At 39.2% G+C, this 22,472-nt stretch overlaps 1 protein-coding gene across 6 annotated transcripts; it reads left to right on the forward strand.

Moving 5' to 3' along the window:
- The first annotated feature begins 1,224 nt into the window (after positions 1 to 1,224).
- On the forward strand, positions 1,225 to 22,288 carry dazap1 (DAZ associated protein 1). 6 transcript variants are annotated; one of them, XM_070908791.1, is made up of 14 exons: positions 1,225 to 1,308; positions 2,496 to 2,536; positions 4,255 to 4,421; positions 4,967 to 5,032; positions 6,297 to 6,404; positions 6,637 to 6,685; positions 11,234 to 11,316; positions 14,614 to 14,761; positions 14,976 to 15,008; positions 15,649 to 15,798; positions 16,627 to 16,791; positions 19,491 to 19,583; positions 20,043 to 20,090; positions 21,406 to 22,288. In XM_070908791.1, exons 1-14 carry the CDS (start codon positions 1,277 to 1,279, stop codon positions 21,576 to 21,578), a joined length of 1,356 nt encoding a protein of 451 aa, XP_070764892.1. In that variant the 5' UTR covers positions 1,225 to 1,276; the 3' UTR covers positions 21,579 to 22,288. The 6 variants fall into 6 exon arrangements, with proteins under 6 accessions (XP_070764892.1, XP_070764897.1, XP_070764893.1 ...); XM_070908796.1 differs by lacking the exon at positions 20,043 to 20,090 and adding an exon at positions 17,587 to 17,609 and having other exon boundaries at positions 16,627 to 16,786; positions 19,449 to 19,583; XM_070908792.1 differs by lacking the exon at positions 20,043 to 20,090.
- Positions 22,289 to 22,472: the final 184 nt, after the last annotated feature.

Genomic DNA, 22,472 nt, shown 5'->3' on the forward strand with positions numbered 1-22,472 from the left:
CAGCAACAGAAAAATAATGGCTGGATTTGGACATTTCTTGTGCCCATTCAAGCAAATAGGAGGAGACCCTTAGATATTAGATACTAGGATGCTCATTAGGACCTTTGTTTTAGGCCACTGAGCAAACTTTCAGTTTTGAAATATGAGATAATATGAGATAATTTAGTAATTATTATGGGGAAATTTGGTAATGGGTGCATCTTCTTTTAATTTTAGCTGTATCTCATATTCAAACAAAAATGTTAAAATCTCTTCTTCCATTTGACTTCAAAACATTACACTCAGGCACTCTGAATGCCACTTGTTATTGTTTTCTTTAATTTAGGATTGTGTATGTAATTTTGTGATTGCATTCTATTTGTTTATGCTTTTATACTGTATGTGGTTTATTTCTTCTTGGACACTGGTCTCTCTTGAAAGACATCTTGTTTTCAATTAGTCTGTTTAAATAAAGGATTAACATAACATAAGATAACATTGTATCTTCCTATAGACATAATTGACTGACTGTGGGACATAACATGCAATAATGGGACATTACATGTAGCATCATGCACATAATCCTTTTAATTAACCATATACACTTAACTGCACTTAAGATTTGATATTGTAAATATAGCTATATGCCACTTCTCATACATAGCTATGATCCCTACCATTAACCTGTTAACATTTTTGGCATTGTGCACCTTTTTTTATATTTTTATATTTGCACTACTACTTTGTTACAACAATTACTCTTCAACTATTTCTATTTTCTCTCAAAAGTTCTATCTCATCTTATGTTAATGCTTTCAACAGGAAGAAAACAATTGACTTTGGTAAACACATTAACTTTCCACACAGATATTCTTATATTCTGTCATCAACCCATTATGTCTTAAGTGGCCTGTCTGCTTGTAATTGTTCTGCTGTTGTTTAAATGTTTTTATTAGCTATCATTTATTGTTCTTAGGGCTGTTTCTTCAGGCTTTCCTTGTAAAAGCTATTTCCAGATAGGAATGCTTAATGAACTAAGTGCGAAATAAAAAGACCTCCGGGTTTAAAGCATTTAGCTACCCCCCTGGGATAGATAAAAATAGTAAAGAGAGTGAGTGAGCGGACTGGTTGGGTGTAATGTTCCTTTAAAGGCCGCTGCCCCCTGCAGCGTCGTCATTGCGCAGAACAGTTTGAACCAAAAAGCGGAGTGACCTTCCTCCGCTCTCAGTCTGAGAGGGGCAGCACTGAAGCAATAAGCCGGTCACAGCTCCTACAGTCCCCCGCTTTAGCCTCAGAAATGAACAACAACTTAGTCGGAGATGAAGTCGGGTAAGATCAATTTAACAAAGCCTTCCGCTGCGGACGCATTGAACTGTAAACTGCATTGTAACTTAGAGTTAGCGTGCTCTCTTGTCAAGCTGTCATTTGACAGCTAACGTTAGCTAGCAAGCTAAGCTAGCTTCAGTAACTTAGCGAGATCGCTAGCCTGAGGAAAGACGGCCAAAAAGTGAAAGTAGTCATGAAAGTAGCTCAGTTATTACTGTTACTGCTAACGGCGATGCAGGCTATGTTTGTCTGGAGTGCTGTCACTTAGCTTGTCAAGGGAATGTGTGAAAGTGTAGTTACTTATTTCAGTGCTGCTTTCAGTTAGCTCGAAGCAACTGAGCTAGCTTAGCTAACGCTTGCCAGCGAAGCGAAAGTCTCCTCTTCTTGACTTCGCCAATGCGAGGACATTTAGCGGGCACTGCTGGAGGATGGAGCATCTTCGTCTGCAATAACCCTCCTGTTTTGCCACTGCCGGTATACACAACGTTACATCCCTAATCATACATGAATTAACTCGTTAGCTAGTTTGATAGTAGTGCCGCTTAAACTGTCGTTAAACTTCCAGTTTTGCAACCAGCATCCGAGTTCACCGGTCCGCATGCAGAGAGCCGAGCAGCCGCTCTCCTCTCCTCTCCCCTGCTCCGCACTGACTGGAATATACTTGGGTTTTCAGCGGTGTAGGCTGGTGCCGGAGGTAGATAGTGGCTGCTGCAGCTCCTGGAGTCAGTTTGTCAGCTGAGTGTTGTGTTAGCTTGCTAAACGCTACGGCTCTGTCCCGAGGTAACTTACGTGGCAGGAGGTTCGTAAAAAGACCGTTATTGTCGAGGCCATTGCATGCAGTATTAAAAGACCAAAGTTACATCCACAGCCCGGACTGGAACTTAACATGAGTCACATGAAACACAGGCGTTTTAACTGGAGCTGTCTGTACATCTCCCTAAGCTGCAGCAGCTTGGGGAGCAGCGTTGCCTCGTGTTGTGTAATATCTGTGTACTTGGCTGTTTAGTCAGCTGTAGCGGAGTTATGGCTCTGAAAGTGAGCTTTCAATCTTCTCCACCAAGACGTCTTTTAAGGCCTCTGGACAGGCAAAATTCTCCCATGATTGTTATCATTTCTTTGTATGATGCTTGTATAACAGTTTATCATTTACTCTGACTAAAAGATCAATGACTGACTTAACACTCTTTCAGGAAACTTTTTGTGGGTGGATTGGACTGGAGTACCACACAAGGTAAATTACACTGTTTAATCTGTGAAGGCTTCATGCAGAAAGTGTTTTTAATCAAGAAGATGTATCTAGGTGACACTGATGTAGCTGTAGCTGCATTATTTGTTAAATTTTTGTTTGTTAGGATCTGGCTGGTAGCTTACTGGGACTCTTGGTTGAAGTTTGAATCAAAGTTGAAGAAACTCTTTAAAGATTATCAGGTCATATTTAGCTATGAAATACAGAGTAGACCAGGGGAATATTATTAAAATATAAAAGTGTTTTTATTCCTGCCTTGATATCAGTATTGATATCAGTATAGGATATTTTGGTTATGACAATTGGTGCTTTCATACAATAATTAAAATAAGGGTGTGTAAATGTTCATAACTATCATTACTAACATGGCTATGATGGTCTAGCAGATTGATAGGGTTTTGCTAATTTATTCTTTGATCAGATGTGTTAAGACACCACTATATTATACTATGTATTGTATTCACTAATGTATGGTGTTGAAAGCATAATTTTGGTTATTGGAACGAAATGTATGTAGCCCTAATGTCGTCATATGATATCAAATGTTATATGATAATATTGATCTACTGATGTGACATGGAGTGGACAATATAACACCACTGATACATATTAATATTCATAAGATATTAAGTAGTTGGTAAGTACAGTATTACTTATTAGTAGTAGTAGTAGTACATGATATTAAGTACACAAAATAATAGAAACGTGTTACAATGCAATACTAAATGACTGAAATACATTTTTGGAGTCTGTAGTTTGTTGTGTGTTCATGCACCAGACAGTGTCGGTAGAGTCTACTTGTGGCCACTGTTTCTCTTTATTAATGAGGTTTTCTGTGTTTGGAATATGTCATTGTGGTTTTGATACTTTCTCCCTTTTCACATTGCATAATTACTGATGACCAGTTGCAAACAGCAAACAGAGTCCATATTCTGGTAGAGTCTATATTATACAGGCTACACCAGGTGTGCGTATACATCGTCCCAGAGATGGTCTAGTTTGTCTAAATCCCTTTACTGACTCATGCTTGGTTGGCCATTGTGTAACTTTGCACAAGGGCTTGTCTGTGTTAACAGAACTGTTAACATTAAGATCTGAACCGCAGCGCTGTGTAACTCTGAGCTTGTTTCCCTGGCGATGCCCCAGGGCTTCCCAGCAATGAGAAAAGCAATTACGATAACCCTCTCCAAAGTGAGTCCTCATTTGTTAAAACTTGCACGCCTTGCTTCTGTGGGCGTGTGCGGGCGTTACAGTAGTTGGATGTACATTTGGTGCTATGTAACATGACAGTGGGTCAGTGCTGTGTTTGCTCTTTCAGAGTGTCGATATGTGACTTGAGTGTGACTGCACTGTGTTTTTATGTTTTTAGATAAAAAAATGTTGTTACAATTCCCAATATTCTGCCATAAGACAACATCAAGGTCACTAAATTACTTGTAGTGTTCTCTGTGTAATTTTTATGTGTTTTGGTCCCAGTTACAGTTTTAGTGCAGGTTAAAGTGCTGAAGATATTTTCTTTGCATCATTTATCATTATGAAAGCATGAGTCCTATAAATCATGACTACAATTCTTTGTGTTCATGAGGTAAACTGAGCTGAGTTATATGTCCAATTGTAATTTCACATGTGCAGTATTGCTGCTGGCTCTGTGCTTATTGTCATGAAGCACCACTGTTATGTCATTTCTTTCTTTCTTTTCTCAGAGACACTGAGAAACTACTTCTCACAGTATGGGGAAGTAGTAGATTGTGTCATCATGAAGGACAAAACTACAAATCAGTCGCGAGGCTTCGGCTTTGTCAAATTCAAAGACCCCAATTGTGTACGGACAGTGCTGGAGACAAAGCCGCATAATCTTGATGGAAGAAATGTGAGTATTTTAAATCAAAGGAGCAGATAGTCAAATCAACTCGAGTAATCTGGCTGTGCTTTGTGTGAGCAATGTGAAAAACCTCAGACTGTATTTCATCACCCAAAGTAGTTAGAAGTTATTCAAGGAGAAGTACAATTTTGCTTTGGGTTGTACCTGCCTGCAGACATTAGTAACAATGATGCACGCTTGCAAAATTTTGACATTTGTTTGCCCAACAAGACTTACCTGTTTAAAGTCAAATTTCCAAAATTGGCAGTTAAAACTGGATTTCTCTGAGATGAAAAGAAGCGAGCATTAATGCTTCCATACAGGCAGCTCTGCATGAATGACATATTACCTCCTTTGTTCTGTTCACAGAAGTGGAGAAGGGCATAACATTTTATTGGCCACATCTTCAAATGAATGTGTGTCAGTCAGTCAGTATATATGATGCACTGTTGCGTGAGGCGAGCCAGTATAATGTAATGGATTCAGTGAAGAAGAACATTTGAAGGTGCCTTTATTTGGGGCTAATGTCAAACGCTTTCTCTCTCTGCTGTCAGATTGACCCGAAGCCATGCACTCCCAGAGGAATGCAACCTGAAAAGTCTCGAACCAAGGAGGGCTGGGTAAGAGGAACCTGATTTCTACTGGGGAGGCTAGGCTAGGTGTTTCTGCTGGAATAAGACTTGGTCTCTTCATTCCCTCCTCCTGAGGTGGGACTCTAGTTCCTTTTCAGGGGCCATGAGGAGACCTTGAGCTCCATTTGTAAAAACACTCTGACTTTGACCTAAATCTAATTTTCTGTTTTTTTTTCTTTTTGTCTTCAGAGAGTGTTTTTTTTTTTTTAAATGATCACAGTGTACAGCTTTCATACCTTTGAGAATGCTAGAAATTAGTTTGGGGTTTTGATAAATCACAGAAGCATTAACGAATTTATGATTTGTATCGACCTCTATTTGTGATCAAGGGACTGCAACAATATCAGCAGATATTACTCACCTTGGATTGACACATAATAAGGTCACAATTTCCCCAAATGTAACAAACATGACTCATGAAGAGGTTGTAAGCCTGTATAACCATGCTAAATATTGAAATTATAGCAACGCGTTTGCACAGCCTTTTTTTTAATGTGGAACAGTTTTCTTGATTTTGAAAATGTAGAAGAATTTTCTTGCCTTCTTAGCTAAAGTAAGTTGTTCTCATAACTGTCCTTCCTCATTGAATAAAACTGAGAAAACACAAGTAGCTTTAGGAGACGAGCAGGCTGGTGTGGTACAGAAAATTGCTTTCAGCAGTGATTTTTTTTTTTTTGAAAGGCAGGAATCTCTGCAGCAACTTGGGCAATTTGTGGGTCGATCAACAATGCTATCAAGCCACTGCAGATCTATTATAGTAATTTTCTCCCTTTGGGCAGCAAAGATTTTAGTTATTGCACCTTTGCTGTCAATAAAACATTTTTATAAGTCACATATTTGGCTGCAAGCATAGATTGTAAGTCAGAAGCTTTTATAAATGAGGCCCTTTGCCCGCTACCAGGACTCCTTTCACTGACTTCAAGCCATGCAGCTGCTGCTGAATGTTTTACTAACAAAGCAGAAGATGTAATTGTTAAAAATCATTATTGTCGTAAGCAGCCTCTAGCCCTTACAGCATGAGTGCAGTGCACAGCAATGGTGAAATGCTTAGTGGTTGAGAGTAAGTGGAGGGAGCTGTGCTCTCTGATCTGTGGAGACTAGTGTTTGCATTGACATGACATGTTAAGAATTATACCCCAGGGCAAGAGGAGAACCTAATTTGTCTTCTGCACTGTCTGAATAGATGATGGCCCCTTCCCAGAGTGATCCTTTAACAGACATTGAAATCCATACACTCCCTGTTTTCTTTCAGAAGGGCAGCAAAGCTGATAGCAATAAATCAAAGAAGATATTTGTAGGTGGAATCCCCCATAACTGCGGCGAGCCTGAACTCAGGGACTATTTCAATAGATTCGGAGTGGTGAGTATTGCCATGTGCATAATGCAAGTCAGTTCATATCGTCATTAAGACTGCTTGAATGGATGTGACATTGAACAGGGTCAATACTACAGTATATCAAATTAAAATTTAGTGGGATGGGATAGCGCAATTAATTATTTGTCCAAATTGAAGCAGAATATTTAATTGGACTAAGAATGGACCCTGTCTGATTTTCTAAATGGAGCCACTGTTTCCCTTTGTCCCATTCAAGGTCACAGAGGTGGTAATGATCTATGATGCGGAGAAGCAGAGGCCCCGAGGTAAAAGCTGATCCCGTTTTTTTTCCTCCCCTCTCCATACCTTACCATCTTAAATCTCATGACAAACTATTCTGGCCCAAAGAGAAAAAGCCCATTCAGCCCCAGATATTCAATTCAATTTAAACACTGTCACCCATAACAGGAACAGGACACACAATTAAACACAAAAGCTTGTTAAATAAAACCTTGTACCAAGTCACCACAGGGTACATCAGATGGAAAATAAAACTTGATATTTCTCGAGGTGAAATGAAAAGCGTAGTGTAATGCGAAAAACTCTGCTCTCCTGTGAAATACATGAAAGTCTTAAACAGGCATCAAGGTGGGCACCTTCAGTTAATGTGGTGGTTATAAATTTGTACAATGTTACACATAATTTGCTCACATAATACAACAGTAGATGGCACCTTCAAACCACATCTCAGCCTTTGTCACATGCTCAAATCTAAAAATTGTTTCAGAAATCGCAGGCTCTGATTCGGACTGATGCAGTGTCCTTCATGACCTTGTGTGACAACATGAGTCTGCTCCACAGACACATTTCTACTCCATGGAATATATTGTTTTCAGAATAAAAGTGTTCTTCAGGCACTCTCAGGCAGAGCAAGGACACAAGGTATCTTAAAAGCTTTTAGTCAAGAATAATGGTTAAAACACAGACTGGTTTTCAACCTGTCTTTATCAGGGCGGAAATGCTAAAAATGATCATCCTCAAGAGCACTGTAAGGTTCCCTGGACTCACTACATGAGTAGTATTCTTGTTGGAATGATTATGATTACTACATCAAAATGTATTAACCCAGGTGCACAGAGGGCTCTTGTAAATGTTATGAGGAAAATTTGTCTGATTCAAACAGCTCAGTGAAACATTCAGGTTTGTTTGAGGACGTATGAATTTTCTACAAGTCCACAAGCATCTGATGTGTTCAAGGAGAGACTCACAGTTTTTCAAGTCTGTCTTAAAACAATAGTCTGGTGCCCGTATGAACATTTAAAGAATTGGTATAATTATTCCTCCTGTTCATGTTGGACGTTAAGAGATCCCCTTCTAACATGTTTCCAGTGTACAAAATCCAAAAACTGCAAAAAAAAACTATGCAGAAATGTATTCAAGTGTTTATTTGAAGCTAATATGAGTCTTCAGCAGCCTGAGTAAGTCAAATCAAACGGGAGCACCCTAAAACAAATGGTGGCATTAGCTGGTGATGAACTCAATGTTTAGCTCCTTTCTGCTGTTTGTTTTGTTCCCACTGCTGTGGATGACTGGCCAAATGTAAACAAGATGTTACTGCATTTTTGTTATTTTTTTTTCAATTATTGATTAATCTGCCTATATAATGTTTTGATTAATAACAGTCCACCTTCATTGAATTTTTGCTTAAAAAATGACTTAAGCAAAATTAGATCAACTTATTGATCTAATTGAACATTTTAAGCTATGTAGTCCATCAAAGATAAAAATAAGAAAAGTCAGTTTCAGAAGCAGGGATGCCAGTTTGTTCTTACAGAAGCGTCAATAAAGCAGGTTGCAATACAGCTAAAAGATGTATCATGTTTTAAGGAGTGTGACCCCCTGAAACTTATATCTACACTAAAACTTATTAAATGCAAGTTCATGCATCTAACTGGACAGTTGTTAGAAGGCGTTCTGGGAAGCAAAGAAAACCACTAACTGAAGGAGAGAAGGCAGGTTTCAGGAAAGTAGGTGCTCCAAAAAATACAGTACTTTATCACAACATGTAACTGGCATATTGAGCACAGTTTGAGTATCTAAGGATTTGTCCTTCAAAGAGGTTGGTTTCAGCCCAAACGCTGAAGGTGAATATTACGTTGTTATGACTGGAACAATGGAACCATATAAAAAGGTTTTTACGTGTCCTTTGCTATTTCAAAAGTCTCTCTAATATATTTTCCTGTCAGTAGAAATGAGAGACAGTAGAAAATAGTTTGTCCAGTTAATCATAACTGTATCATGAGTTTATGACATGTGCCGACACTTTTAGCATGGATGGCCTCACAGGGAATCAGACCTCACGCCACCGGCAGTGTTGGTGTCAGACTCTGCCCGCTGAGTTACAGTCACAGCTGTTTCATCTGCATTTGTCCTACATAGCAATGATGCAGCGGCCACTGACCCACAACATGTACTACTGCTCTCCCTTCAAAACCCCCATTCATTCTCTATTGGGAGAAACCCAGAATAGTTTGTCATTGGAATTTAACATGATGTATTGCACCAGTAACAACCATTACATAATCTTTAATAGTATAAACAGCTTTCTTTTACTAAAACCATTAGTCTTTCAACATTGGAATAAGTTTTCTTTACCTTGATTTAGACGTAACTGATACATGTATCTTAAATGGCATAGTATGTGTTTTCCCATATGTAGAAAGTTAAGTATTTTTGTAAGTAAGTCCTTTCTATTTTTCTTTCTTCTGTCCCCCTTCTCCTTGTGAATGGTTTGAATGTGATTAACGGTGTCTCTTAAGATTTGTCTTTTCTCCTTTAGGTTACTGTGCATAGACTGGTAGCACAGAGGTACAGGCCAAATGTAAAAAAATCCAAATTTTTGTACATGGTCAAAATGGGGTGTACACAAAGTTGCATCAAATTGATATAAGTTGATATTTCTCTGTATTTAGAGAAAAGGAGTGTGTTGGGGATTTGTTATATATTTAGTTATTTTAGCGATAGTTTACCAGCAGTTGAAGTTTTCATTCATAAATGTGTGTTTGATGGGAAATGACACCCGATGTTGACTTGCATCCTTTGAATGGTTATTATTTTTTAAATTAAGATGTTTAGTTTGATTGACCGACAATATCAGTGTAAATATCAGACCAATATCTGTAAAAATAGACATGCCACAAAAAATGTCAAATGCTTGTTAGGTGTCTTACAAGAATTAGATACTGTAATCAGATAATTGTGTAATAACATAATTATAGAGAGAATAAATGATTAAGGCTGCAACTAATGATAATTTCATTATCGATTAATTATTAACCAATTATTTACAAGTTTAATAGATTAATTGTTTGGTGGATAAAATTTCAGCAAATAGTGAAGAATGTTCATTATAATAATGTTTTCAAATGTCAGGTTTTGACCAACAGTCCAAAACCAAGATATTCCAAGATATTCAGCGTATAGTCATAAAAAACAAAAAAAAATTATATTCAAGAAGCCTAACTCAGCAAATTATTGTCATTCTTGCGTAAACATTTCTAAATTATTATTATCAAAATAGTTGATTGTTGATTTTCTGTCAATTGACGAATCAACCATGAAATAGTTTGTTGCGGATCTATAAATGCTGATATCAAATTGTTTCCCAGTTCTACCTCCAGTAGTCTGAGTGATAGCCAGTCCACAGTAAGCTTTATTTTCATGTCTTCTAATATACTTTCATCAGTCGTTCATATCTGATTTCAATGACAAGTCTTTAAAATTTAAACCTGAGTGTAGCCAAGTCACTGTAACTAACACATGTCAAACTCTTTAATGTGTCAACTTGGTTTTAAATTTAGATTAAGGACGGGTCATTGACAGATGTTATTAATAGCAATAGATCGTGAGGCTTGGGAATGCTTGGCATGGTACTAGAGGTCTCGAAAATCTCAGTTGTCTCGTAGGACGTTTAATTGGATTCAGGTTAGGTCCCTAAGTGGAGTTGTGCACACAACCCAATTCTGCCATAGCAGAAAGTTAATCAAATTGAAAGTAGATCACTGCAGCGCGCTAACGCTCTGAAAAGTTCTGTTCCAGATAGTTGGATGAAAGAAGGTTACTCAGCAGCTGTCGTGGCCGAAATGTTGGACCAGAAAGTTCTTTGGACTTTGCCTTCTTGTTGATGAACTTTGTATATCCCCCATGAAAACTTGTGATCGAAATCAGAAACTCGCCACTTTGGGAAACCAGTTATGGCCTATATCTTTGTGTTACCGTTGTGAGCAATATTTTAATTGTCCATTTTAGGCTTATCCTGGCTGACTCAAAAGTAAAACACTGAATTTGGGAAAGCTTGGAGAAAGCTTTAGGCATTCTACAGTTTGTGTTTCTCCATATTTTTGTGATGCATTAACAATGGCTGCTGCGAGTGTGTGCTCCACAGCAATATACCAAGGGACAGATCAAGGTGGGGTTTGGATGAAACGGCATGAAGTAACAAAATGTAGTATTGGTTCAATTGGCATTTATCAATGTTAAAGGGTGGAAGATGGACTTAATTGACCTTTTTCATGTGACATTTCACATTAAATCAAATGCTACGCTCATCAGTCTTCATGTTTAGCAGTTAAGCAGTCCTGTGTTGTTATCTTCACAAAATATTTCACTGCACAGTAAAGAGAAAAGTTTCCTTCAATCCCCCAGGCTTTAGTCTTGGATTTGTGTTGTTCTGCAAGTCTGCGACATCATCCGAACCCCAGGAGCCTCTTGCTCAGTCTTGACGGATCCTCACTCTGCTGAAGCCCAATACTGTTCTTCATCTTGTGTTGTCACAACCCCCCTGCTACCTTGATTCACTCTTGGTCGTTGGCTAGGTTTTGGATTTATTACTTTCGAGGCCGAACAATCAGTGGACCAGGCTGTCAACATGCATTTTCACGACATCATGGGCAAAAAAGTGTGTAGTTGTAGTTTTATTTTACCCTTAAGATCAAACAGAGGCTTGGGCGACAGAGTGAGAATTATACCGTGATGCTGTTTCATTAGTTAGAGCTAATTTTCCAGTGGCTTCCCATTAGTGACCGCAGCATCATATAGCACAAAGTTAGCTTTTAACATCTTAAAATGATCATGCCACTAAATTCATTTACTTTACTAAACGCCTACTACCCTTACACTTACTGCTTTGGCTTGTAGTTTCCAGAGGCACAATGATCCTTCACAAATGCTGTTATATGACAGTTTCTATTGTCACCCAAGGCTTTGTTTAAATTGACCACTCCTTTAGGATGTCTTAAGTGCATTAGATTGTACTTAAAATATTAAAGTTACATGGTTTGGTCTGTTTTTGATATTTAAAAGATAATAAAGCAAAAGAAATGTTGAGACTTAAAAGCTCACAGAATTTCACTGAATATATATCACCTAAAGGATTGGTCCAATCAGTTCTGTTTCTTTTGTTTTCTGATATTTTGTTGGCAGGTCACTTACACGTCAACATGTTTTTTTTTTTTTTTTTTTCTCTTTGAAAAGATAAAGAAAAAGCTCAACTCAGTGACCTCAGTTGAAGAATCTCCATACTGTGTCTGTCAGTTTTCTAAATAACAATTGGCATTTCTTTCTTAAATGCTGCTTAGGATGAGACATGAGGCGCACAATAATATTTGCATGTCACTTCTTGGTATTTGTTTTAACTCAGTGTGTGTACCAGATGGATGAGGTTTACTGCACAAAGACATTTCAGATAGTGTCAGGTAAGCTGTCCATCCGGGTAAAAACAATAAATTCACTGTGCTGTTATATATTCAAGCACACCTCCTAACCTTCTGGCAGTCCTTCTATTCTGTTGCATGTGGCAAACACCACCCATCTGGCACCCCAGCTGAGTAAAACAAACCATTAAAAGAACTGTAGTACTGTAGTGAAATAAAGCACTACTTGGTGCATATCTGGCTAGGATTGGTCTTGACACAAATGTACTTTTAAAGCTCTCATTCATTAACAAACCCCCTTTTCCCCAATAGACATTTTGTAATTAGCAGCTTTTAAACCACTCTACAGAGATACAGAAGAGAGGCTGTCTCCTTTCTGTCGCCCATGCCGACCGTAAAGATTTGTGGGCAAAATGAGAAAATGATCAAAGTCAAACACAGTGTAGTTATATCCACTCTATCATACATCATCACGTGTTTCTATCTTTGATCTTTACATGGCTGCGTTAGTGTCTTAAATATTTGGCCAGTCTGTCTGATACTTTACCCTCAGAAGACCTTTGTGTATATTTTGTATATTTTATTTATTTAAGGTTTTTAACTCTTATAGACAACCTTAAAGCAGCGTCCATTTTTGCTAAAAAGTGCAAATTGTTGTAGCACTTCCTAGAGTAGTAGTAAAGTACTTGTATTTTCTTTCTCGGATTTTTGTCTTGATGAAGCCTTGATGAGTTTCTGTAGGTGGCACATTCTTTGTTAAGTCGTGGGGATTTTAAAGGATAAAAAAGTATTATTTGGGTGCTTTTATTTGAGAGTGGACAGTAGAGCAATGACGAGAGAGAGAGAGAGAGAGAGAGAGTGTATCCCAGGCTGGAGTGGTTTGGGGTCAGCACCTTAAACCACTTGACCCCTGAGACGCCCCTCCTCTCTTTATTGTGAACAAACTATAAATAAAAGAGTTGTTTTCTTGTGTGCCAATTAATTTTTTTCCCAGAAGAGAGACAGATTGTTTTGTAAAAGCTTTCCTGGATTTGTATTATGTTAATCAATAATATTGAGTAATAACACAAGACATTTGTATTGAAATGTCGCTGATTATTACATTAAAAAGATCCGAATCCCATTTCCAAGGTAAATGATTAAGCCCAACCTGTATACTCCCCTTGGTACCCGCCCCCCCTTGACTTTGCCCTGGTTTCCAGCAGGAATCAAGGCTCGACTTAATCCATTGTTCTTGACTTGACATTACCTTACGCTGGGACTTGAGGGAGACTGGGAGATATGAGTTACAAAATTAGAAATTGGAGCACATCAAACTGTGGAACAAATCCCAGTTCTGCTGTTGGGGACTGTACAGAAGTCATGGTATCCATCACTTGTAGCTGTGATGCCCACGGGAGAAAGTGCTCAGGTAGCTGCCGCCGGCGGTGGGGCCACTGCCGGAAACATGTGCATGTAATTAGGTCGACAGAGAAGGAAGAGGGGAGGCTGAGGAAGGTGGCAACACCTTAAAGCTGGGAGGAATTTGTGATTCGTTTTCTCCTGCAAGGTGACCCCAATAACTCAACCCCTCAGTCTATTTCTGGTTGGCTCCCCCTTAGTCTCAGCCTGTTTCTTTGCTCTGGTTAACTGCTGGTAGCTTTGCCTAGTTACAGGAGGGAAAGTTTGTTATTGGGGCAGTACATTTATTTTTGACAGAAGGCAGTAAACTATTGTATATCGTATACTACGAGTGTTAAATTGTATAAGGCAGTAATGCCCAAACAATAAGCGTTCTTTATTATTATAATTGAATTCTCATCAAAAAGAAACTTAGAGATCACCTTTCTAATATTTGAGGTTTTAGTTGTATAAAGACATTGTCCTCCAGCAGCAATTTGACATTATATTGGGGTCAAAGTGTATCAGTCACTTGTACTCAATTGAGCATTTTATTCTCACCTTTGGCACAGTATGAAGATTCAATTTTAGATTGACTGAAAAAGTTTATTTATACTATTTGCATGTTTACCTTATATATATCTGTTAGAACTGAGATACAAATTTCTCTCTACATCCATTTCCCCCCCTAAAACTTATTCCAAATAAAATAAAAACGAGATTCTTTGTAAGCGTTAGCCGGAGAAAGGTAAGTCTTGACCTTCCATTAGACGTCTTTATCATATATAGGGCAATTCATTCGAGGATTTATAGAAATAAATCTGTGTTTCTCAGGTACATCTTAAGAGGCTGTGATCTGGAGATGATGCATTTAAAAATAAATGTGTATCATTTACTGTCGTTGCAACATGATTTTGGCCACTGTGAAATTCCTGCTTGATAATTAGTACCTGAGACACATAGCTGTACAGCTCACCTGGCTACACAGTAATATTAATTATCAACAACCCCTCATTATTCTAATGAACATAACGTGAAAGATTTCAAACTGGCCCAAAATGTTGAGATTAAATAATCAGTGGTAGGACAGGTCTGTCTAGGTGAGCGACGTCATGGACCTTATACTGGTGTTGCCAAATGTGCCCTTCTTGTCCTTTGTCCAGGTGGAAGTGAAGAAGGCTGAGCCTCGTGACAGCAAAGCTCCTGGCCAGCTTGGCCCTGGCCAGTGGGCACCCAGGGGCATCTTGAGCGCAGCTAATGGTTGGACAACACAGCCTGCCCAGGGCTGGCAACAGGCTTACGGGCCACAGGGTGAGTGGGAACAAGTCCGAGCGAGCGGGGCTCACTGCTCAGAGGAAAACCCAGTAGTAACTGTTTGAATGTGTTAAACCTTCTGCTTTTTAACATCAACCGTGTGCATTTAGGTCACTGCCTGCACTGTTAAACTGGATTCTGTGAACATTTTACATTTCAGGCAACAGAATTGTCCTCAGTCTAAAGTTTTTTTTTTTCCCTCCTCTTGAAGGAGTGTGGGTGTCGACTACTGGCCAACCCATAGGTAGGTGTTCAACCTCCACTTGACAGCACACAGAAAATATCCTTTCTTTCCATGTTAGCGAATTAGTTGTTTTTCTTTATGTTGCTTAACTATGAATTGATCAAATTGCAGATAGATTTTGTGTCTTTGCCATGTGATCATGTGCTCATCTTGAAGCGCTTGTGTCACAGAAGTGAGCTTGCACTCTGTGTGGCCAATAGTCTGATGACAGTTAACAGCACGTGTTATCACTGATTCATAATGGCTGAGGCTGCTGATAATTTGCTGCTCGAGACAGATGGCAGCCTTGAATAGATTCCAGCCTCCCCCTGCTATTGGTCAGGCTCGGTTTCATATCACCACCTCCGGGTCAACCTGCAACGCTCACTGCAGTGTTGTCCCTGTGCTAATTCAGAAGATACTTCAGTTTCATTCAGCTTCAGATTGTGTTCTGCGAAACCATTTATTTATCAACTTTGTCTGTTATTCAGCTGTTCAATAAGACTGACTTTCAAATTGATGCAGTGCAGAGACAGTACATTTTGTTGTCACAGTCAACATTGAATGTGTACTTAATTCAAGTCCTGTTAATTCATATAATATGTACATATATTTATGTAAAAACGTCTCTATAAAATAGATCTGTTCTGTGTTGGAGCAGGGGGGTATGGACCTCCGTTGTCAGCAGGCCGTGGGACCCCCACACAGCCTCCGTCACCTTTCAACGCATTCCTGGTCACGACCCCGGCGGGCGGCTTCGCTGCACCTCAGGGCTACCCTCAGCAGGGCTACAGCACAGCACCACAGTTTGGTCAGTGATACTGATACACTCGCTCATTACACTTTGGTGTTGTTTTGACTTCACTACAAAGTGCTTACAGGTAATATGGTATAAGTAAAGGTAACACCGTGAATAAGGAATTTCTGAAAACTGATATTGAGTTTTGTCACAGATAATCAGCTGTGTTGAAATTCTACTTCTCTGCCAAAAAGTGTTCTCTAGAAGTTTCTTTCTTCAGAGTGCAAAAGCCTCAGAAACTACATTTTTACTAAAATGTGTTCATTGAATCTGTGTCAGGTTTTCCTGGCAGCTTTGCTGTTGCTGTGGTCAGGGAGGAACCTCCCGCTTATCAGAGATGGACAGCGTGACTCGCAGATATGCAGCATTTCATTAAATGCTGCAATAAAGCCTGTGAGGGGATTATTACCTTCCGCCACTTAAACCTGTTAGCAGATATACGAAGCTAAAGCCAGTGGGAAAGAAGCCCAAAACGATCTGTCACAAGTGTGTTGGCAGAGTGGTCACAATTTGATCTGGCAGCTGATATTTAAAAGATGTGGATGTACAACTTGTGTTCTTACAGCCTAAAATGAGATTTGCTGAAGAAATGGATTAATACCTTGACAAGTTTTTGTGTGACGGTACGGTGTGGTCAACTAGATTTTGTGACTGAAGACTGAACTTGTGGAAGAGATTTTGTGTTTTACTCAGGGACACCAACACTGGGGTTTGACCAGGGCCATCTGGTCTGAGGCCTTTGTACTCATACATACTGTAGGATACCGTCTGTGATAAAGCAACGGTAGGAAATGATCTGAAGGTAAAAGTCATAGAAATTATCTTATTACTCTCCAACAGGTTACAGTTTCGGCACACCACAAGCAGACCAGTATGCTCCACAGGTTCCTCCTCCGCCCACCACTCCAGGAACTGCAACGCTTGGCTTTGCCCCCGCCACCACACCAACTCAGGACTTGAGCAAAGCTCCCACTGGGCAGCCTGACTTCCCTTATAGCCAGTATGGTAAGAAAAGCATTGTGCATTAAGCAGTTTGCTGCCCTTTCTCTCCCATTTAAGTTTTTCTTCACCCCTTGGCCCTGCCCATCTTCCTGGATATTTTATTGGATGCAACTACAGCTCATTTAAGTGCATATCTACAACACTTAGACAAGCAGCATCTTGCTCTTGGTATCATTTAGCTTGAACAGCTACACGTGCATACATGCTTCTTGCAAACATGAACCCCTCCGGCTCCGCCTTGAAGATGCTGCTGAAGTTTCACCATATCCAGGAGTCTTCAGCAGTCATTTCTGTCGAGTCTTTCCAGCTGGGCTGTGGATTGTTAAAAAGATTGGTAGGTTTGAATTAGATCATCCTGCCTTGCAATGTTTTTTTTGTTTTTGTTTTGCATTTTTATTTTATTTTAATTTTCAAGGGAGTGCAACCTTCTCCTGACCGACTGTACTAGACATTTGACTTGGTTCAAATATTCCTACCTTTCAATTATTCCCTCCTACACCTCCTCCTCTTCCTCCCTGTTGATGACTGTGCAGGTTTCTTTTCCTGGTCTTGGCACGAATCGCCATAGAAGAGCACCAGCATGACAATATTATGCCCATGAAACGTTATTTCTGGAATTAGGCATGTCCAACCTGCCAAGCTACCTATCAAAAAATGTTCAACATGTCCATCAATTTATCACTCCGTAGCTTTGCATGCTTGTCTGCAAAATGTGAAGTTTGCCCCTCTGCCTTGTAGATAAATGCAGATATTAGTTAGAGTTATGTGCAAGTAAGTTTTAGACTGATGTGTTTGTAGGTTTGACTTTCTGTGTCTTTGTGGTCCTTGAGCTGGACTGTTCTCTAGTCTAATATTACCTTTGGCCAGATTTCAGTCATTGTGTAGGGACTTGAAAATACGACATTTCCTCAAGCAGTTCTAGTGTTAATTTAGAGAACGATGTGCCTTGTTAATTTCTGTCATTTAAAACATTTAGGGGATACTCATGCAGGATTAAGGGCTTGAGATCATGCTGAGAGCGCAAGAGGAGGCTGGAGGTTTTCAGCTCTGAACCAAAATGAAGACTGAGATACTGTGAAAACTAACCAGCATCCATAGAAAAGGAATAAGCTCAGTCTTCATTCAGCATTCACCCATTCAGTCACATAAGCACACAGCCAGATAAGAGTCAGATGTTCATTCAGAGGCTACATTCAGTTTTTTGGCTGGCTGGTGTTTTTCTTCTGACTTGGCTTACAGCTGCTTCACACTGCTGGATCTACATTTAAAGCAGTCATGTGATCGCTGTCAGTCATGACAGGTGCCCATCGTGTTCAGTGTTTCCTGCTTGTGCTTATCTTCCATCCAGCTTTTTGCATTTAGTGTCCGCTGCCTGTTCAGGCACCCAGTAATCAAAGTCAGTAGTAGCAACACAGTCTCACAACGTTTTTTGTGAAATGAGCAGAAAATCAGAAACGCTGGTGATGTTGATGTTGTGGACAGAAATCACACATCTCTACTATGAAACTACTATGAAACTATGAAAGTCTTTGTGACAATAGCAGGAACTGGATATGATATTTTTACTTGTGTAAAATTAGTAAATGGTTGAGGTCAAACAAAAAAAGCAAGTTTGGTTTCAGTTAAGGTTAAGTTTGGCTAATGTGGAGTTAGGGAGTTAAACTAATTTGGTTAGAGTAAAGATCAAACCAGTCGCTTTGCATGTTTTAACTCATTATTATTTAATTTAATACCAATCATTTTCGAATGCATACCATATATTTTTTTAGTGATTCTCACCTTCCGGGAAGGCTAAACTTTTATTACAGTACACTGTGAAACTTGAAACTCCATTCACAGGTTAGTCATCACAGTAAACATTTTGTTTACTTTTGTTTGGGCAAAACTCATTCTTGGTGCGTTCAAGAACACTGTGACATCTGAAATTTGAGAATTTACTGCTGAAGAGCAACTTATATTAATGCAAGAAACATATTGCCCCTTGAGTTATGCCCATGTAGACTTTATGAATTAGATTTTTTTCAACAATATAGTTCATAGGATTGGGTTTTGGCAACTTTGGGATGTTGAAATGTCCTTGAATTATCCAGCAGAGAGAGTTCTCATAGCACTTGTTCTGATGTCGTGCTACTCAGAACCAATGGTAAATGGCCAGTGCTTACAACTGGAGTACTCAAAACAACGTAATGTGACACAAAGATGAATCAAGTTTCAAGTCAATTTCAAGTTAAAAGATAGGAGACCAATCTAGAAACTTACGGCATTCTTTGGAAAATGTTTGGCAGCAATGTGTGACGTATATACAAGTCGTATTTTATGGACTACAACATGCAAAACCACTGGTATGGTTGGTCTAGTTCCTGTTACTAGTTGCCTCCTTCTCGTAATATTTTCTTGGTAGGAAAACATATTCCTCACGTTACTTGCATCTTAGCACATCATGCACATTTCACAAAATTTCATGAGACCAGGCTGGCATGATAAAACGTCAGGCGTGCTAGCAGATAGCTCACACACTCACACTCAATTTTGTTTTGACTTCCAGATGAAGCTGAGCAGTGACGTCTCTCCCAGCATAGTGCAGACGCAGTAAATGAGTGTAAATCTACAGCTCTGTTAGCTCAGTAAGGGGGGAACTATGTAAAGTAGTCGGCCAGCAGTATCTGGGTTCAGTCAACCTGGTCTCCTCATCTCCCTGATAGGCTTGGGTAACTACCCTCAGGACCCCTCTGCCTACGGACCAACGCGTCCTTCTCACAGTTATGGTCAGGATGAGCAGGGAGGATATAGTGCAGGTAGGTGCCAGCATCGTCTTCTCCAACCACAAAAGTAGCATTTGTTCAGTACTGTAGTGTTTATAGAGCTGCAACCTGGTTCTTTTCCTCTTTTCTTTTGCTCAGTTCCGTATTTTGCATGTACATTTTGCATGTACATACAAATTACTGCGTGTACTCTTGTGTAGTAAAACGCAGCCATTGACTGTCTCACAGCTGAGTGGATTTGAAAGACATTTACATTGAAGCTTGGCATTCAGAGCTCTAAGCATGTCCTCTCTCTCAGTGGCTGTAGCTTTTACTATACCAAGACTATCCATGTCCTCATTTTTTGTCCACTCTCTCTGTCCGCATTGCTTTGCTGATTGTAAAAGGATGATCTAATTGTCAGAAAATGTGTTCATGGTTCAGTTGTCCCTATGTGTCAGCAGTCCATTCACCCGTTGTTTTTTTCCCCCATGTACTGTCTCCACATTATAGCTAAAGGGGTGAGAAAGGAAAGAAGATTTAAAGAAGGACACCATGCCAGTAAATTTCCAATTTCTCTCAGATTCTTCTGTCGGGCAGTCCTGTTGGGACCGCTCCCTGTTCTTCAGATTTCTTACTTTTGTTCCGTTCATGGAGCACTTTGAGCATCCCGAAAGAAATGTGTCGTATTTTCTAACTTTTCCCCCTTTTTTCTTTCTTTCTTTCTGTCTTTCTATCTCTTGTCTTTCCATTCTAGTTATCTATAACGTATAATTTATTGGTGACATTTCAAAATCAGTACTAACTGGATGTTACCAGGGCAGGAAAATAACCAGTCGCCAGCAAAATGCTGGAAAGATTTGGCTGCAACTGGTTTTCATATTTTACCAGCCATTTGGAAGCAAACCTTAAAGGCCCTTTGGCTCGGACAGCGGCAGCTGAATTTTGAGTTGTACCAGCCATTTTTTCAGGCAGATTAGTTTCCTTCCCTGGGTGTCACTTTGGTTCCCATGTCTGTTTGCAGGGAGGTGGTGCCATCCAGTGTCTGAATAGAGGAACATTGTGCGTGTTGCACTGATCATCAAGAGAATCTAGAGATTGTTTTCCTCAATGAAGCCCATTTTAAATGATTAAATTCAAATAATTAAATTCACCTGAAATTGTCATTTTTGTCTCTATACATTTTAACATTGTTGCACAATAATATTCAACACTAAAGGGCTCATTGAAGGAATACAGTATTTGAATCTAGAGGAAAAATCCACTATGAAACCTTTAAACACTCAAAATGCACATTTCATTTCTTGTTTCATTTAGTTGTTTGGTGTGTTACAGTTAATTTATGTATACAGCACTTTATCCCAAACACATCTCTGAACACTTCATAGACTAATAAACAATAAGAAGAAATAGATCTTTTTAGATCCTAATATATCTAAAATATATAGATTTAGTGAATATTTAATTACAGTCACAATAAAAAACTTCTGATAAGACGAAACAGCCTATTAAACTTAAAATTTAAATTCAAGAATATTTAAGGCTGGTTATAAAGTAGATGCTGCGACAAAGTTGGTATAATTGGAACAAGAAGGCAGCATGATAATCATCATTTTGATGTGCTGTACCAACACTTCCAACAGCTGCAGTAGAGTTTGACAATTGATCTCCAAAAATTAAAATATTTAACCCAAAGTAACAATTGGAATACGCTATATTGTGTAAGGGTAAGGGGGTGGATTTTTCCTTGACATTAAAATTTTAAACCATTTTACCTTTAAAGCAGTAAGGCTTCTCCCTGAACACAGTGTGGTGACCCTGACATTAAAATCCTCTCGTCTCTCTCCGGCTCTCTCCTGTCTGTTGTCTTCCTCAGGGTACGGGCAGGACCTGACAGCCTTTGGCCACAGCTTTGCAGACCCCAACCAGCCGACAGCCTCGTACGGGGCCCCAACAGCACAGCCCGCCGCTGCTCCCCAGCCTGCCGCCACTGCATTTGGCAGAGGGCAGAACCACAACGTACAGGGCTTCCACCCGTATCGACGCTGACCACCACCTCTGGGCAGGGCCGCTGTGTAAAGTTCAAAAACAAAAACAAAAAAAAATAAGTCAGGGAAATGTGTGTTCTTGCTAAAAAAAAAAAAAAAAAAAAAAAGCAAAACTGGAGTTCTGGATTGTTTTATGGGAATGTTGAATGCACACAGTTTGTGAAACAGAAACCTTTGTGAAAGCAGGGATTCCAGTAAATTCAAAAGGGGTGTAAAGAAACCCAGGTTTTTTTTGCATTACTTAAGGAACCTTCAGCAGAAAGAAGCTTTTATCCCCCACCCCCCCACCCCATGTTTTATAGTAGGACTAAACTACTTTGCAATAATTTTGATTGTCTGGTCAAACACTAGCACAGAGACTATATGTAAAGAGACTTGCATATAAATATGTATATTTATGGTGGACACAAATGAAAACAGGGTCTCAAGTTTCCTCAGCTTTAAATTCTAGGGAAAAAATGTTTTTATTTTTCATTTGGTGAATTTTGTTTACTTTCTGAGCCTTTAAAGTTTGTTTAAAATGGAGATTATGAATATATATATTATACACAAACTGTGCAATTTTTTAAAAAGAGAATTTTGTACTATAAATGTACACTTTGCTTGTTTTTTTATTTAAAGATGTAGACTTCCCTCAGGTGGCTCTTTTGGGTGCATTTTTTGCACTTACGCAAAAAGAAAAAAAGGAGAAATTATTACAAAAATAAATGTTTTAAGGATACAGAGCTTGTCCCTGATTGTTTGTATTTGGTTGTGGATGTATTTGCTTCTGGTGTTTCAGTGGAAGACCTGAAAATTACAGCTGAAACAACTAGTCCATCAATCCATTAGTAGACTGATTTTAAATTTACTAAGAGACTTTAAATTTAATCTGCACCGTCAATGTGAAGATGTG

Source organism: Enoplosus armatus, chromosome 7 (genome assembly GCF_043641665.1).
Source record: "Enoplosus armatus isolate fEnoArm2 chromosome 7, fEnoArm2.hap1, whole genome shotgun sequence".
Lineage (NCBI taxonomy): Eukaryota > Metazoa > Chordata > Actinopteri > Centrarchiformes > Enoplosidae > Enoplosus > Enoplosus armatus.